This window comes from Amphiura filiformis, chromosome 5 (assembly GCF_039555335.1).
Source record: "Amphiura filiformis chromosome 5, Afil_fr2py, whole genome shotgun sequence".
NCBI classification, from domain to species: Eukaryota; Metazoa; Echinodermata; class Ophiuroidea; order Amphilepidida; family Amphiuridae; genus Amphiura; species Amphiura filiformis.
Genome location: NC_092632.1, coordinates 42570332 through 42588485, shown reverse-complemented (window position 1 = coordinate 42588485; position 18154 = coordinate 42570332). Strand labels below are relative to the sequence as shown.

The 18154-nt window shown below is 36.4% G+C and overlaps 1 protein-coding gene across 1 annotated transcript; it reads left to right on the top strand.

Moving 5' to 3' along the window:
• The first annotated feature begins 266 nt into the window (after window positions 1-266).
• LOC140153163 (kelch domain-containing protein 3-like) lies at window positions 267-11322 on the top strand. Its single transcript, XM_072175824.1, is given in 10 exon segments — window positions 267-344; window positions 347-457; window positions 3367-3576; window positions 3935-4050; window positions 5020-5091; window positions 5727-5940; window positions 6980-7175; window positions 8487-8566; window positions 9378-9456; window positions 10679-11322. Coding segments are annotated over 10 exon segments (1185 nt in total). The 5' UTR covers window positions 267-304; the 3' UTR covers window positions 10746-11322.
• Window positions 11323-18154: the final 6832 nt, after the last annotated feature.

The window sequence follows — 18154 nt, the reverse complement described above, 5'->3', positions numbered from 1 at the left end:
TCCACAACTGGAGTGAGTATATTTCAAATGGAAGTTACCCAATGGCTATTCTACTGTATTTGAAACTCATACTCCCTCTATGGAAGACTTAGCTCAATCTTCCACAGGGGTAGTGTGGATTTTAAATGGAATAGCCAATTATATGGGATTGGAACTGGGAGTACATTTGTATGCTAAAAGTAAAATCCAATTATTTTAATGAATTTGACGGTTTTATGTTTTAACAATTCACTGCTTGTCTGTTGAATCTGTTCATTGCAGATATTATGCAATATTACTAGAGTGCTCAGAGAAATTGTGTACAATGCCGCATTGGATCGTCCATAAAGATGGTGGCCCCAGGCGGTGAATCACGCTGCAGCAGTTGTTGGCAATAGAATCTTCTCATTTGGAGGATACTGCACTGGTGGAGACTACAAGAGCAGACGACCTATTGATGTCTTTATCTTTAATACTTGTAAGTAGTATGTGAATCATGGCAAATTGTACCAATGAATGAAATCCAAATTTGCTATAGTTGTAGAATTATTCTTTGACACTTTGTATCAATATATGACGGTGATTGAGTTCCAATCATTTCTTTATTTGGAAAAGTAAACTTTCCGTCTTGACATCCCCCAGGAATGAGCTTCCTGAATTCCCTATTTTTTGTATTAGGCATGAGGTCTCTCCACACCAAGTTGTCACAATTTGCCTATTTCCAGTTAGTAAAAATTATCCAAATTTATCTATAAGATCAAGGATACTATTGAGAGCACAGTCAACCTTGAGGAAGTTTTTCTCAATTGATAACATTTAACATTAGAGTTGGTATATCAAATAATGATACATCGATCTGTTACAACTGCCATGTTTGCCCGAGGGGGAGGGGTTCTTGGATTCTGGCTGGGTACCCATGCTCAATCCGTTTTAAGGGAGACTCAGACATGCCAACTAGTACGGTTTCACCGTATTTTGTACGGTAAAACATGAAAAATACGGTAGTACGGTCACCCCCCAAAAAATACGGAATTCCAGAATTTTGACCAAAATAATAAAATGATGTGTCTTAAAAAGATAAACAGCTGCAAGATTAGACTACCGACTGAATTACTGGTATCATTTGACCACTTTCTTGGTCTGTTAAAGTGGTTGCTTACATCGTTTTTCTCTCGACTTTCGATGATGCATGCACATTAAAAAAATATTGTTTAATATTGGTCTACAAGATGCTTTCCGAAATAATTTTCTTCTGACTCGCAGATTTTTCATGCACATTAATATTTTTATTAACTACCTAATGCTATGTCTTCTGAAGGTATTTAGTTAACTATTTAGCTCTTTTGGTGCATTAGAATAAGCATACAAAAAGGTTTCTGACCTCCTTTTACTTCCGACTTTCGCACCATGCATGCACATTAAAGAAATATTTAATAGGCCTACAAGATGCTTTCCGAAATAATTTTCTTCTGACTTGCAGATTTTTCATGCACATTAATATTTTTATTAACCACCTAATGCTATGTCTTCTGAAGGTATTTAGTTAACTATTTAGCTCTTTTGGTGCATTAGAATAAGCATACAAGAAGGTTTCTGACCTCCTTTTACTTCCGACTTTCGCACCATGCATGCACATTAAAGAAATATTTAATAGGCCTACAAGATGCTTTCCGAAATAATTTTCTTCTGACTTGCAGATTTTTCATGCACATTAATATTTTTATTAACCACCTAATGCTATGTCTTCTGAAGGTATTTAGTTAACTATTTAGCTCTTTTGGTGCATTAGAATAAGCATACAAGAAGGTTTCCGACCTCCTTTTACTTCCGACTTTCGCACCATGCATGCACATTAAAGAAATATTTAATAGGCCTACAAGATGCTTTCCGAAATAACTTTCTTCTGACTTGCAGATTTTTCATGCACATTAATATTTTTTATTAACCACCTAATGCTATGTCTTCTGAAGGTATTTAGTTAACTATTCAGCTCTTTTGGTGAATTAGAATAAGCATACAAGAAGGGTTCCGACCTCCTTTTACTTCCGACTTTCGCACCATGCATGCACATTAAAGAAATATTTAATAGGCCTTCAAGATGGTTTCCGAAATAATTTTCTTCTGACTTGCAGATTTTACATGCACATTAATACTTTTTATTAACTACCTAATGCTATGTCTTCTGAAGGTATTTAGGTAACTATTTAGCTCTACTAGTGCAAAAGAATAAGCCTACAAGAGGGTTTCCGACCTCCTTTTACTTCCGACTTTTGCATGATGCATGCACATTAAAGAAATATTTATAGGCCAACATGTTAGGCCTACCGACTGATACTATAATGATGATGATGATGATGATCAATTATTTTCTGAACTTAAAAATTTTAACAAAGCATGCTTCTAACAACAAAACCCAATGTTTCCAGAAATATATCAATTTGTTTGACCATCTACATACTTTATCCAATTTCGTGAGGTCAAAGGTCACATACAAGGTCAAAGGTTGACTGAGGTCACCAAATCTTTTAATAATTAATTTTCAACTGTGCATCACATATCCGAAAACCAGCTTGATCAATAATGTAATTAAGGAAATATGACGACTTTAAGATGGCCGCTTTCCATATAAAGTATAGCAAAGTAGCACTTTCAATGAGTGATAACTCGTAAAGGAAGCATCTTTCTGTATTGATTTGTTACTTTGATGGAATGGTTCTTTGGTATTGCCAAATTTGATTGCAAATTGGTAAGGTGGGTCCCTGGACTCCGGCCGCTGCTCGGTCGCACAAGTGCTCCCTCACTTTACTTTTGGGGGTTCTGGGGTTGGCAGGTGTGCAAAAGGTACATACTTAAAAAAATACGGTTTTAGGGTGCAAAATACGGATTTTTGCTCTTCTGAGTACGGAAATCTGGATTTCAAAGTTGGCATGTCTGGAGACTAGTGCTAAGAGAGAGACTCCCACTAGGGGTATCAAATCCAAAAAGTGAATCTCTCTCTAGGGATAATCATATTCCAAAGGTCTCTACTAGTCCTGCTAGGGATATCAAATTAATCTCTTCTAGTCTCCAAAGGTGTACATTTTCTGATTCCATTCCTTTGTATCTTATTTTTTGGAATTTTTAATAAAAAATAGAACAAAATGTTACTTTTTGACTTTCAAAAGTCATTTCAGTCAGTGCCCTTGGTCTTATAGGGGGAACTTTTGCTGAAACTCCTGGTGAAAACTAGTCCCATTACAATGATTCTAAGGGGTATGTTTTTATAGAAAACTAGCCTCGGTAGGGGTAATACCTGCAAGAACCCCGGATCTAGTATCTAGGTTCCCAGAACATCCTTGAGTCCCCCTGCATGTTTAATTGTATTTTGTTTTAACTTTTTACCAATAGGCACATTAGAATGGAAGAAGTTACCTCTACAAGAAGTAGCTCAAGAGAGTGCAAAAGTTCAGGAGAAGAAAGGTCGTAAAAATATAAGACCAGAATTACCATTTCTTCGTTATGGACACTCAGTGGTTGAATATGAAGGCAAGATTTATCTATGGGGTGGTAGGAATGACATCCAAGGTGCTTGCAGTAAACTCTTCTGCTTTGATACAAGTAAGTGTAACCTCTTGTTGACAGGGGGAAAATGACTTGGTTTGTGAAAAAGTATCTACTCCAGGTGGATAGTGTGTGTGAACCGAGAGCTACTTACCGACCAAGAATTATAAGACACTTCTACGTGCAGGGGTGGCGCCACAGTGGGTGGCTGCCCCCCCCCATGATTTTCAAAAAGAGGAGACCACCTCCTTTCCTTAGTTGACCGTCCTTTCACAGTCACTTTCACTGTCCTTTCATATAGCCAGCAGACAGTCCTAACAATTAACCTATGATGAACCTTAACCATTACTCAAAATATGCATCCATCATTTTTGTAAGCATTTCAGTTTCTTGTTTTGTGTTGATTTTTTTCCAGAGACAATGTCATGGTCATTAGAAGAACCAAAGGGTGAAGTGCCTCATGGACGTGATGGCCACTCAGCGTGTGTCATCAATAAACATATGTACATATTTGGTGGATTTGAAGATGAGGTAATAAAGAGCATCTTTTTATCAAATTGATCAATCAACAGTGATTATGATGATAATGATGATTATAAGGAATCAAATTGCTTTAGTGACAAATTGAAACTATAACAGCCTGTTCAAAAACAAGTTCTGATTGTTCTCACAGATAGTGTATACCTTATGAAATATAACATTGTTGTACTGTCGCCCAATATTAGAGTGACACAAACATATGATCCTAAAGAGGTTCTGAGAATATCAAATGTTGGACATTGAAGAGAACCAGATTTCAGTGTTTCCCAGATTTGGTGTAATTATATTTGTTAATTATGATTTTGAAAAGTAAAGTAAGAATCAGTCAAAACCATCACAAAAAGACTTTTTTTGTGTAACAGTGATGGCCCAGGGTCTATAGAGTGTCATGTTGTTGATATTGCTTTGTTTTGAATTGAATACCAAAAGGGTGTTATTAGAGAATATGTCCATAGAGTACTGTATGTCAGTTGATGCAGTTAGCTTTTAGTAAGCCAAATCTATATTATATTTCACACAATCAGTCATCAAATATGAGGCATCTACTCTACTGAAATCTCATTTATTTTGATGGGGAAAAGTGCAAAAAAGTTTTTTTTGTTTTTCCATTTTTATTCACCTGTACTTGGGCCTGGTGGAAAGGAAAAAAGAACATACAGGCATGCTCCACCAGACCCCATCTTAATTACGGTAACCAAGATAGATACAAAGATACAATCAGAGTATGACAATGAGATTTTTAAAATGCTGCCCCACCATGACAACAGGACCCAACGGATACCTCTGTTAAAAAGAGCATAATGCTGCACACTACCAAGAGTGATGAAAAAGGCAAGCAAAAACAAGTAGTGGTAGTCCAGCAAAAGCAAGAAAAAAAGTTGAGAAGGAGACTATAGCATACAATAGGCCAACCTTCAACTTTATGTGCTTTTTATTCTGTTTTGATAATCTCTTTTACAGACTCAGTGTTATTCCAACACAGCATATGCATTAAACCTTGAAACCCTCCATTGGCAGTATGTAAGGACAAAGGTAAGAGTCTGGTTTGCTAGAAAGTTAAAAACTGACTTTAAGTATCATCTAAACTAACATACAATATGCATCAGTAAAACACAATAGCTTATAGAAAAGTGATATTAGTACTATATTTGTCTGGAATTAATTGGGAGTAGCCCAGGCTTGCAGTGGGCAATTCCAGTTGAAAGATATTACCTTAAATTACCACACAGAGGGTGTAGATTTCGAATTCAGTTATCCATTCAAGTAACCCCATTTGAAATTCACACTCCCTCTGTGGAAGATTAAGGTCACAGGGGGTATATGAATTTCAACTAGAATAGCCCAATTGGCACTTTGGCTGTTGCCATTAAGATTTGTGCCAGGCAAGACAAGTTGTAAGCAGGTACAGCAAATTGCTGAAGGCAATCATTAATTTAAACAAATAAACAAAACTTCCGGGCAAAACTTGAATGAATATTCACTTAGCAAAAATATTAGCAATATGATGGTCCATATTGCCTGCCAAGAAGTAAACCACAGCGACTGGTCCAATTTAGGCTATGGGTAATCGGTAGTTGATGACAAAGTAACTTGTGATATGATATCTTCTGATATAAATGTTAAAAACAACTAAAATAATTCATTTAATTAATTTCTCCCAACATCAGAATGAGCCTCCTCATTGGCGAGACTTCCATACAGCAACCGGTGTTGGTCATCTCATGTTTGTGTTTGGTGGCCGGTCAGATGAATCAGGACCGTGGTATACCAATCATGAATTCTACTGCAATAAGCTACAGATACTAGACACACAGAATAACTTATGGTGCTGTCCTACTACATCTAAAGATATACCCATTGGAAGAAGAAGTCATTCAGCATGTAAGAATCTACTTTCCTGTCCATATGAACAGATCTGGGAGAAAATGTGTTTCTTATTTTGTGAAAGCAAAATTGCCGTTCAAAATTCAACAATTTCCCAGGATTCTCCACTTTTTACACCCATGCATAAGAAATTCACTATTCCTCCTGACAGTAAAACTGCAAAATGATAACATTTTTTGACAAAAACTTTCGGCACTTGCTTGATGCACAGACCCTGTTTAACATGTGAAAAGAGCCCAGCCAGAGGCACATAATGCTATGTTAAAAGAAACAATGCTGCTAAAAGGGGGCTGATTGAAACATAATAATTTGTTTTGAATAAATTGTTTGTATTGTGTAGTTCTTAATCACTCATTCTAGCAAACTTGTCCAATACATTTAGCTTGGTGATCATTATAACCATCAGTCACATAATTTTGAATCAATTCTCGCTATTCACAATAAAGAGGCGCCGCCAGCGGTTTGCGCTATAATCGTGATGTATCATGGGAAAAGGTCGACATCCAAGTCCGCATAATCTGAATATTACCATGCTATTACATAGGAACATGTGACAATATTTTTTAGTTTGTCAAAATAAAGGTGTTACACGCGAATCGATATGCAATAATACTAAATAATGTGATTTGAAATGTGCACAATTCATTTTTTCTCTATCGATTTGCGTGTAATACCGTTATATTGACAAACTAAAAATATTGTCACGTGTTCCTATGTAATAGCATGGTAATATTCAGATTATGCCGGACTTGATGTCAACCTTTTCCCATGATACATCACGATTACATCGCAAACCGCTGGCGGCGCCCTTATTGTGAATAGCGAGAATTACAAACAAGCAAAAAAAAACCTCAAAAAACAAAGAATACTTATTTTCTAAATATTGTGAAGTGGGAAATCTCTTGTAAAAATTGGTAGTACATAAATATTGCATGTAGGATTCTGATTGGTTAAGACCCAAGTAAGTCATGTGAATTTGGCTAAACTTATCTTTCATTCATTGACTCAACAATGATTTCCATTCCTTTCCTTGCAGTTCTGTTCAAAGAACATTTATATATTTTTGGTGGCTATAATTATATAATGGATACTCATTTCAATGACATGTACAAACTAAACACAAGAACTCTAGAATGGACGAAGGTAGAAACAATAGGCACAAAACCAAGACGTCGGCGGAGACAATGCTGTATTGTTCTCAATGAGCAGGTGTTCTTCTTTGGAGGTACCAGGTAAGAGCCTTGTTCAATTATCAAGTTGAAGTATAAAAGTAGGTTATAATTAAGTTGATATTTTGGTGTAGATTATTCATCAGGTAGTTTAAAACAATATTAAATTAAATCTAATACTGGAACTAAAATTTGCAACTCACTTTGCTACCTTGTGTCCGCCACCATGGGACTTCATCAGGCATCTGATTGATGATGGTGGTGTGATATCGGACGACGAGCACACCTAAACGTGACACAGCACCCGAGATCAAACAAAGATCAAAAGTCTGCTGTGTACAACCACTGCAGTAAGAACACTGAACACTTCTTCAATCCAGAAGAGGCAGTCATCATAGATAAGAGGAGAGGTGATTTGAGCGAGGAGTATAGGAGAGAGCAGTAAAACGAAAGCGGGACTCTGCTTCTAATTGTCACAGGCATAGGACCTGTCGTTACAAGACCTTCTCCATTATCTGATATGTCACACCATCATCAATCAGGTGCCTGATGAAGTCTGATGGTATCAAATGTAACATAGCAAAATGAGTTGAGTTGTCAACTACTACTGATTTTAATGAAGAATACTAAAAAACATACAGAAGAATACTTTTGAATACGAAAGCATGAACAAACTTTGTCTTGAAAATACTAATTTTAAGTCCAGAGAATACTGAAAAGTGTTTGGCAGCAACAACTAAGTCTTCCACATGTAATTTTATTCAACGTAATACATTTATTTATACATGTAGGTTGTATTTGAGGTGCATAGGAAAAAGTTGGAAGAAGGGCCTCAAAGTTGTACTACTCTTGTTTATTCAAATGGGTTGCACTGTGCTAAGAACTTCTTAGTCCAGAAACCCTTCCTCATTAGTGGGAAGGTTTTGGTACCACTTACTTCTGTCTAATCCAGGATGCAGCAAGGGTGTTACATGTTATTGCCAATTAAAACTTACCCTTCTATTTTGGTCTTATCACCTTAAATTGATTCATTCTATGAGTAAATTTCAATTAAAAGTGACTAGAAAACAACTTATTTGATTTGAAAATGAAAGAACATAGCTAGTGAATTAGTATCTTGCACAAAGCTGATTCAACTATTTGTGGTTTTAAAATAAATCTAATGCTGAAACTTACTTTTTGCAACTTTGGTACATTGCATCTGAAACTACCAGTCTTCATCAAGTAACTGATCCACTGGACTGGACTGGTGGTTCCAGACATTGTAGCAAAGTTCCAGTATTAGTTTATTTCCAGACTCTGTTTACAACTACTGGATGACTAAGAATATTAACTCATTTACTTGTTATGTGGTTTTGCTATCTGTGTATTCAGTCCTAAAGCAAAGCAGACAGAAGATGGTGATGATGATGAGAACCTCATGGATCTAGCTGATCTACATGTACTCGATTTTGGTAAGTCACTTCTTGTAATATTTTACAAACTGAACAAAATGTACAGGGGAAAGAAGAGCCACGTACGCATCGCACACTAGCACAATTTAACAGGAAATTGCAATGGGAACATAACATGTATAGGCCGATAAACCAGAGAAAAACTCTGGACATACTTATCTGTGCAGGGACTTGAACCCCAGACCTTCTGCTTGTCGGACGGACACTCTAACCACTGAGCTACACAGACTGTCCCTGATAAACAGTGCTCAAGTCTGGTACTTATGGATAATGAGCAGTCAGGGTAAACACTAAACAGTACAAACAACACATGAGCGTAAAAGATCAATTAATGATGCTTACCCGCCAAACTAATATATATATATATATATATATATATATATATATATATATATCATACAAACAAGGGAAGAGCTTTAATATGCATCGTACACTGGATATAGTTTTAACAAACATCCCCAAACTATGTAATTTCAGTGCTTTTTACATATCAGAATTATTCCTTATTGAATTTTAGATATTTTCTTGAACAGACAATATGCTTCCCATGGTGTGACTTCTGGATAATGGTGCATAATTTGAGTCTGTCCATAGAGTATGTACTCCTGATGGGAAGTTGACAGAAAAGTTTTTGGAAAAAGAAAGTGACTTTAATATATTTTTCATCTCATTTCATGGAGGGGTTATTTTATTTATGTATTAAATGGAATCTTTGAGATATGTATGTCAATTTAAAATGGGCTCAGGTATTAAATGATACAATTTTATAATTTGAATTTGTTTTCATAATTTCTTTTCTTTTGCCATACAGCTCCAACATTGAAGACTCTATGCAAGTTGTGTGTGATAGACAACCATCTAGATATTGAGTGTTTACCTGCAATACTCAGGTCAGACCACATACTATAATCCATTTCCGTATATTCTCAAATAGTCGCCCCCTTCAATTAAACGCCCCCACCATTTTTTCAACCAAGGTGCACACACAATCGCTAAATGGCATCTGTAGTTGGCGAAAGTCTGATCGTAAACTCTGATCTTAAGTTCATAGTTCGTCATTTCAGCATGAGTTTTAAGTTTAACTAACGATTTTAACAGGAATTACAGTTCTAAAAATGACCTCTAATTAATAAACGCCCCCCTTTTGGAAAATGCAATGCCCCCAGAGGTGACTATTCGAGGATATGGTATATATTCTATTTTGTATTGTACTAAATTGTGTTAAGTAGTTTTAAGAGGGTGCTTATTATTCCAATAAAGGTAAATAACTGCATAATTATTACTTGTTCAGAGAGAAATCAGACAATCCAATCGACAGCCTCATTCCCTATTTTTCTTCAACAAAATTGAGATTTTGGTATCAGAAGAAAACTCATAATTTTCTCATTATCCCAGTGAAATTTAACAAAATGAACAAAAATGTAGCAATTTGTGGTAACCACACTAATGGCCTATCATATTGGGTATTGTTGTAATACACATATTTGCTTCTCATATCGAAACTGCTGGAGAAATACAACTCAAAATTTGGAAACATATTGTTTTAATGGTAGGCCTCAATCTAGGATAGAACACAGAACATGAAAAATTGGACCACTCTTTTAAGCCTGTGAGTTAATACCCAAACATTGAGGTACAGCAAGTATTTAAAGGGGCATTTCGTGATCCACAGCCTCATCCCCCCACTTTTCTCAAAAAAAAGTTGAGATTTTTATATCACTGGAAACCTCTGGCTACATAATGTTTATGTACAAAATATTTCTTGCAGATTAATTTGTTTTGCAAAGATATCGTGAAATTTGAATTTCGTTCCGGCGCACCAGAACGAAATTACAACGCATTGTCTATGGAGCAGTGTAATACACATAATCATGCATAACTCACAAACGCAAAATCGGAATCAACTGAAATTTTGGGAATAGGCTTTTTTCGTGGATATGTACTGAAAAATGTCATAAAAAGAGGATGCTAGGATCACGAAACACTCCTTTAAGAAGGAAGGAAGGTAGTGGAGACTAGAGGGTATCCATATGTTTGGAAGTGTGGGTTAATGCATGTAATAGTAGTTACACTATAAATTACTAATATTGACACTGTTCTAATTTGTTTTAGGTGGGAGATACAAGCCATGACATCAGATAGTAATATTAGTAAACCATTGGAAATGCCACAAGGATAATACATATATGTGCAGAGACTACCTACCATTACAAATGGCCAGTAAATATTTGTTTGTAACCGCTTTTTGCAGTGAATTATGACAACAACTTGACCAGTCGGTATTACTATGACTCAGCAGCGTAGCCAGCCTTTAGTGTGAGGGGGCAAAGCCAAATTTTTGTCTTGTTATTTGCCCTCTTCCGGGCTCCTGGAAGCCTATGAAGCCTCCTGGCAGCCTATAAAGCTTAAATTTGTGAAAATTACTTACTGCAGTATAAGTAAGCTTTTACAAGAGTTTCTTAATACATTCTTGTTCATTTATGGGTGTTGTTAATAGAAAGAAACACATTGGAACGATATATGCATCATAAATTTGCATGGTCAGTAATCGTAATCATGTAACTGAATAGGCTACATAAGATGCATTTATATCTTTGTTTACAATGTACCTCCTTTTTATATTTGTAATGTAATATTATTTACAGGTGAAGCAGAGGTATGGTACAGGGAAATACTGGGTTCATTCTTAAGCTTCACCCAGTATAATTTCCCATACCATACTGACTCTGAACCTAACAACAAATTTATCATACCACTATAAAGGAAAAACATTGCACAATATGGCCTTTCCCCACAGCGATAGAGAGAAAACCCATTCATATAATGGACAGTTCTAAATTCACATGAATGGGCATAATACACTCACATATAGGTATAATATGCTCTCACTGACTAGATATAATGCTCACTGCATGACTAGATGTGAAAATTATCCGGTTGGTGGTGTTCTTTGACGTTTCCCTTAGTGGTGTGATAAAGTAAAACATTGTGTCTTTCAGTTTCATGTAAGAATAGATTACATATAAAAAGGTCATTAAGGTCATCGTTCATGTAAGAAAACAAATGCGCTAACCCAGTGTTGAGACTTCACTGGATATTATTCGCCTTCATTTGGTAAGCTGAGTAATCTCTCAAGTCTTAACAATAAGCTAACACCCAGTTGTCTATATGAAAGGTGTACCATGATTACTGTAGTCTCATTCACACAGACAAGAGCTGAAACACCCTGGCAAGTTCTGAACGCACCATCATTTGAGAGTACCTTTAGCCCAAACTGATAAAATCATAATATAGTAGTACCTATTTCAGTGTAGAACATAACAAAGGATTTCTTTGTTAAATCATATATCAAGGGTTAAGTGCAACAAATGGCTATCTGTATTTTTGGCAATATTGAGGTTTATAATCCTGAGAACACTGGGAATATTCTGGACACGAAGGGCTATTTGCATTGAAATTTGTATTTAAATTACTTGGATTTAAAAATCAGACTGCCTGAGCAAAGTGTCATTTTGTTTAGTGCAACAAAGGGCTATCTGCATAGCTTCCATAGAGTTTGTGTATGCAATGCAGGGGGTCTCTGCAACAAAGGACTATCTGCATCTGGGCTGCCTGCAATCGTCATGCTCATATTTTGAAATGCCCAATTTGTAGATAGCCCTTTGTTGCACTAACCCCTACAGCTGGGTCTATCACCTAATAGGTTATGCTAGTGCTGTAATCGATTGTCGTAAGTATCGATAGTCGGAAAATACATAGACTTCCGACATGTCGAAACACTCAATGTCAGTATCGATACACAAACGACATGGCACACATGCTTAGATTATCTCAAATCAGGTCTCAAATTACCGTCAAATACTCAAATTACCGTCTCCCAATTCCAAGGTGAGCTTTACATCTAGAATACATGCATCATACACTTGTTGTTTACTTGTTTCTGGAACTTACTGATAATAAAATTGGCAAACTCAAATCCGTGTTTCAAACTGTGTGAGTATCGATAATAGTATCGACATGTCGGATGTTTGCCTCCCGACATATCGATACCCAGAAAGCTTATCGATTACAGCACTAGGTTATGCTCAAGTTTAGCTAAGCCACAGAGCTAAAATCTTTAGGGTCAAGGGTATTTGTAATTGTGTTTTAGAAAGTATGAGTATATACTGTATGTATATGATTAGAATTATTTAGGGTGTAAGCTGTAGGTATAATGTTAGTGATATTCCCCAATACAAACCTAGCCTATATCTTTGCCTACTGGTAATCACATGCTCAGTTTGATAATTCAAAAAACCTTTGCAAAGAAACGAAAAAAATGTCATCAATGCCAGTGCACATGTTCAACACCAGCACATATTGTCAAAACTATGTCATGCAATAAGCTTATTATTATACATGTACATTCTCATAAGCGTTGAAAATGCGCACTGGTGTAATGATGTAGTTTCAGTGTCATTTGAGGATTTTGAATGTACCGAAATGGTCAATTAAAAACATACTTGTATGCCAGAATATATTTCTGAATGTTTATATGCCAGTGCATGTTGCCTTGTTTAACATTATATTAACAATATATCTATAGACAATTTCCGTAATTGACCACTTTGTCGCCGTTGGCGGCGTTTGGGTCTGCTAACTCTAGTTTAGCGGAGCAGAAACACTGAAAGTGAGGGCAAAGATCAAATTACATACTCCCAATTAGGCAAAGTTAATTTGCTAAGTAACTATAAGAACTATCTAGCTGAGACTAGGTACATAATGTAGTACAAGCACAATAGAAGTATATTATGTTTAGCATTTTGCTAATTTTAATCTGCATAATTAATTAGGGTTAATTTCTTGAAAAAATAAAATGAACTCAGTGATTCTATTAAATAATAGAGTCGGATTCACTTCTACTTGTTGTCCCCTAACTCGCACCATCTTGTCCTTTGCTCCAATCATAGTAACCTTGTCATTTCGGCGTAAGGCAATGTTTGTAAACTTCGTACCAGTTATTTCTATTGCTGACTTCATGCCAACTTCCACCGCTCTATCACAATTAGCGGATGAATCTGCTACAGTCCCAGTTGACACAGATACCAGACGATCCGGTCCATACCCAGCAAAGAGGGGATGTGCCTTCAACCAAACAACAAAAACTTTACGATCCCTTATGTTCCCGTATGAACACCTGTGAACTGCTCTAAAGCATCACAATCTGGGGCACATCGAGAAAGTGCGTGGACTCACTTGGTTAATGTACTGTCTGTGATGCCGCGACCACGTGTCATTCCCCCTGATGTCTTAAAAGTCCACAACAAAAACTGCTTTATGGTTTGGTCAGAGAAGTTTCCACCCCAGAAAAAATCTAGATGTCGGATGGTGAAATATCCCTTGTCTGTGAACAGTTGGTACTCATCTGGGGGCATGTTTTTCCCCAAAGACTCTATCTGTTGTAAATACAACCTTGCAGATTTGGCATAGTGGAGATGCCCTGCAGCGTAGAAGTGAGGCATCATCTCTCTTATGCAGTAGAGGTGGAGCTTCCAATTCCCTGTTCTTTCAGCTCTAATGAAATGCCGAATAAGGGCCACCTGTCTGATGTATTGCACACACAGCTTCCCAATTCTGCTTTCACCTGCTTTGATGTCTCTTCACGCTATCACAGGCTGTGACACAGTCTCAGCCATTTATCGTCGAGGAAAGCGCAAACCCCGAACAAGAAACATGAATATGACTTGTTAGATACCTTTACAAATGCCAGCAGCATGCATGATGAGGTACAGAGAGCAGGGGAGAGCTTCATCCTGAAGATGTATGGGGTTAGCAATGGTTCATTGAATGAATACCGCCACACTGTAATATACAAATGGGCAATTGGTCGCAGTTCCCTTAGCTCTTCATTTGAGCTCGCGAGTTAACCCCCAACTTGTGCTGCTGCAAAACAGCACTCATTCCGCACTTGTGAACATAGACTTAAGTCATCTTGGCATGAGCTCAGCTAGTTTGGAGGCAAATAGAAAATAATGGTAACTATAAACTATTGTATTGTACACTTGGTAAAAGCACTGAATCAATATTGTAAAATAATGATGGTAATAATGGTAGTGAATTTGGATGATGTGCATTATAAGTCTGCTTACAAATCATGAGTTTCGAACTTTCTCCAATGCCAATTAACACATCTTAAACACTTCTTAGGCGGTCATTTTGGACGCCATCTTGTATTTTGGCTTGATATCTAGGTATTGAAATCCTTCGAGTACATTTTGAATATATCCATTGTACCTCAAACCTATGTGAGATATTTTGTATATATGTATTTAACAAGTCTGGTTGAAAACTAATTTTACTTACTAAAATGGCAGCCATTTTGGCCGCCATATTGGAATTTGGCTACTTAGGATCATTGAAACCTCTTGTAAATGTTTTTAAAACATTCCTTGTACCTCAAAATATATATTTAGATGCTTTGTTTGTGATTTTAACGTGTCTGGGTGCAAAGTTATGATAAAAACTGAAAATGGTGGCCATTTTGGACGCCATCTTGGATTTTGGCTACTTAGGATCATTGAAACCTCTTGCAAATGTTTTTAAAACATTCCTCGTACCTCAAAACATATATTTAGATGCTTTGTTTGTGATTTTAACATGTCTGGGGGCAAAATTATGATAAAAACTGAAAATGGCAGCCATTTTGGACGCCATCTTGGATTTTGAAGGAAGCACAAGGGGGATTCTCTGGGACTTTTGGAATTTGATTCTATACATATTCCTGGACCTATCCTGAAATCAGCTTGTTATGAGAAATGTTAACCTTTTAATGATATATGAGCTAATACTATTGGCCTATATATTTTACTTATACTACGTTATGTAATAAGTTTCAGCTAGATAGTCCTTATAATTACTTAGCAACGGCGACAAAGTGGTCAATTACGGAAATTGACTATAACGCTATAGCAATAGACTATTGCCAAATGAGTAAAATCATTGTCACAGACCCTTGCAAAATATTGGGACACTGCCTGTTGTAAATACATAAAAATGATTAAGAATCAGTGAAACATTTTTTTTTCATGATTCAGTCATCAGCCAATCAGAACCATACATGTGAGTTATAGACCATTCTTATAATTAACACTTTCCTGCCGTTGATGGGGTAAACATTGATATGACATCAATATCACATATTATAGGGTAATGAAATCGAGGTCAAGAAGGTATAATATGATTATTTCGTTATCTACCTTGCTTTCATTGTTTTATTGTATGTGATACCAATGTAATATTGACGTTTCTTGGGGGGGGGGCACTCGATTATGAAAGTGACGTGCCTGTGCCTACCAGAGTACACTAGAGATGTATCAGTGGCGATTTTTGTCGAAATCTGGAAATGCTAAAATTTGGGTGTCATTGACCGTGAAAAATAAATTTCTGAGTAACAATAAGCGAAATTTTGGGAAAATTTGTCATTTGAAGCTTAATTGCTACAAAAATGTAAAAAAATATCAAAATGCATGTGAAGTGCACACACAATTTGCAGATTTGGTGTAAATTTCTAAAAAAAGGGGCCATTGGGTGTAAGCTGATGAAAAGAGGGAATCATTTGGTGGCATATTTGCTGAAAAAAAGAGGGTCTATTGACAGGCACATGATGCGTGCCAGTATATGTAAGTGCCCCCCGACCCTTGGGTTTGTACACTCATGCACAACAAGATCAAAACATATCAAACTAGTCCTGAAGGTTTTGTGACAATGATTTTAGAAATATGTTGTATATTTATTTATACAGGGTTCTCATTATTTGACCAAATCAAGGAAAAATAGGACAACGTTGCATGCAAATTTAGAGTTGTATACAAACACAAGGATATTCCATTAAAGAAATTTTGCTCTTTGTATTATTCAGGCATGAGAATGGCTTTTTTGAAAACTGCCTGAAAAAGCGCATGCATTTGGCCTTAAAAGACCCAAAACAAGCTGAAAAAAAAATATGCATAAATTTGGATAATAAAACTGCCTGAATTCAGTCAAAAGCCTAAAAATTCTCATGCCTGATTATTAATCAAGTATTATCACTCCAGCAATTCAAAATTACCAAAATTATGTTTGTAATATTATCCTTATTTCAATTGATGATGTCACATGTGTTATTTATAATAAAAAAATATTTTGGTATCACTTTTAATATATATAATTAAGCTATATGTACATTCATTTATTTGATATTTGTATGATGTGATAAAATTAACCTAGCATGGGTTGATTTAATGTATAACCAATTTTATTTGTAATTAAACAGACTACAGTAATGTCTGTAATAAACGCCTCTATTATATATAATATTTTTCAATGAAAAAATGACAGAAATGCAAAAATTTCCATGCCGTATCATCAGTATTGGACGTCACGATTGCTATTAAAATTGCATGGACAAACCTTTTGTAACTTAAACTCATCCAGTTCATTGCCAAATTATGATAGAATTTATATAATCTGTTATATTTAATACTTGTAAGGAGTTACTGGTACCGTAATCCACCTAATTACCGGTTCAGGCGCTTGAGTGAGACACTTTTGTGGACGCGCAAAGTCAAAATTTAGGATTGTACATAAACATTAGAAAATACAGTGTTGAAGTCAATCTCATATCATAATCTTATTTAAAACCAGGAAGGGTTAGATGGTAATGTTATGTAGATATTTGAGGGAATGTAGTTGTACAGGTGCATTGAAAAGAGGAAGCTTAGACCACCTCTGTTACAGGTAAGCTTATGGAATAAACATTGACTGCTCAGTTCCAGAAGTGGGTAAGTGCAATAGCTGCCCTGTGAACATTTGACAATTTACACTTAGCAGTCAAGTTAGCTCAATCGATAAGGTGTTCGACTATGGTGCGAGAGGTTGCGGGTTCGAACACTAGCGCTGCCTAGTACACTTTTGGAAAAATTGAGTTAGCTTGAAATTCCCCTGCACAAGGAACTCACTGCTAATTTGTCTCGTTGTAACCCGTACAAAACTCGGGCAGCTGATCCTGGTTGCGAAGGTTATATGTGGAATGTCTAGGGTGTGCGCTCTTGAAGCAGCAAAGTCCCTGAATTGTTGTTGAATGGTTTATGGAATGATGTGGGGCTGTAGTGGTCAGCGACAACCTGTAAAGTGTGCTGAGGCTTGTGGATCAATGTCTAGGCGTTGTGCCTGTGCGTAGCGCACTATAAATCACTTAATTTTTGTTGTTTTTTACACATGGCAGCTATTGCACTTACCCACTTCCAAGGCTGTCAACTCTCACGCATTGGGCGTGAGTCTTACACATTGGATCACTTCCTCATGGTCTCGTAATCGTAAAAATCACGCATCATAAAAATAATTAGTTGTGCCTACCCCACCCCCACTTTTTAGATTCTTGAGCGCTGTGGTTCAAATAATCATGGGCCAAAATGAACTTCTGGCACTGAGCAGTCGATAACTGTACAGCTTTACTCTGTGACTGTAGTTGGTATAAAAATATAACTGAGAGTGGGCTATTCCAGTTAAAACCCATACACCCCCTATGGAAGGCATGACCTTAATCACACAAGGGGGTGTGAATTGCAAAAT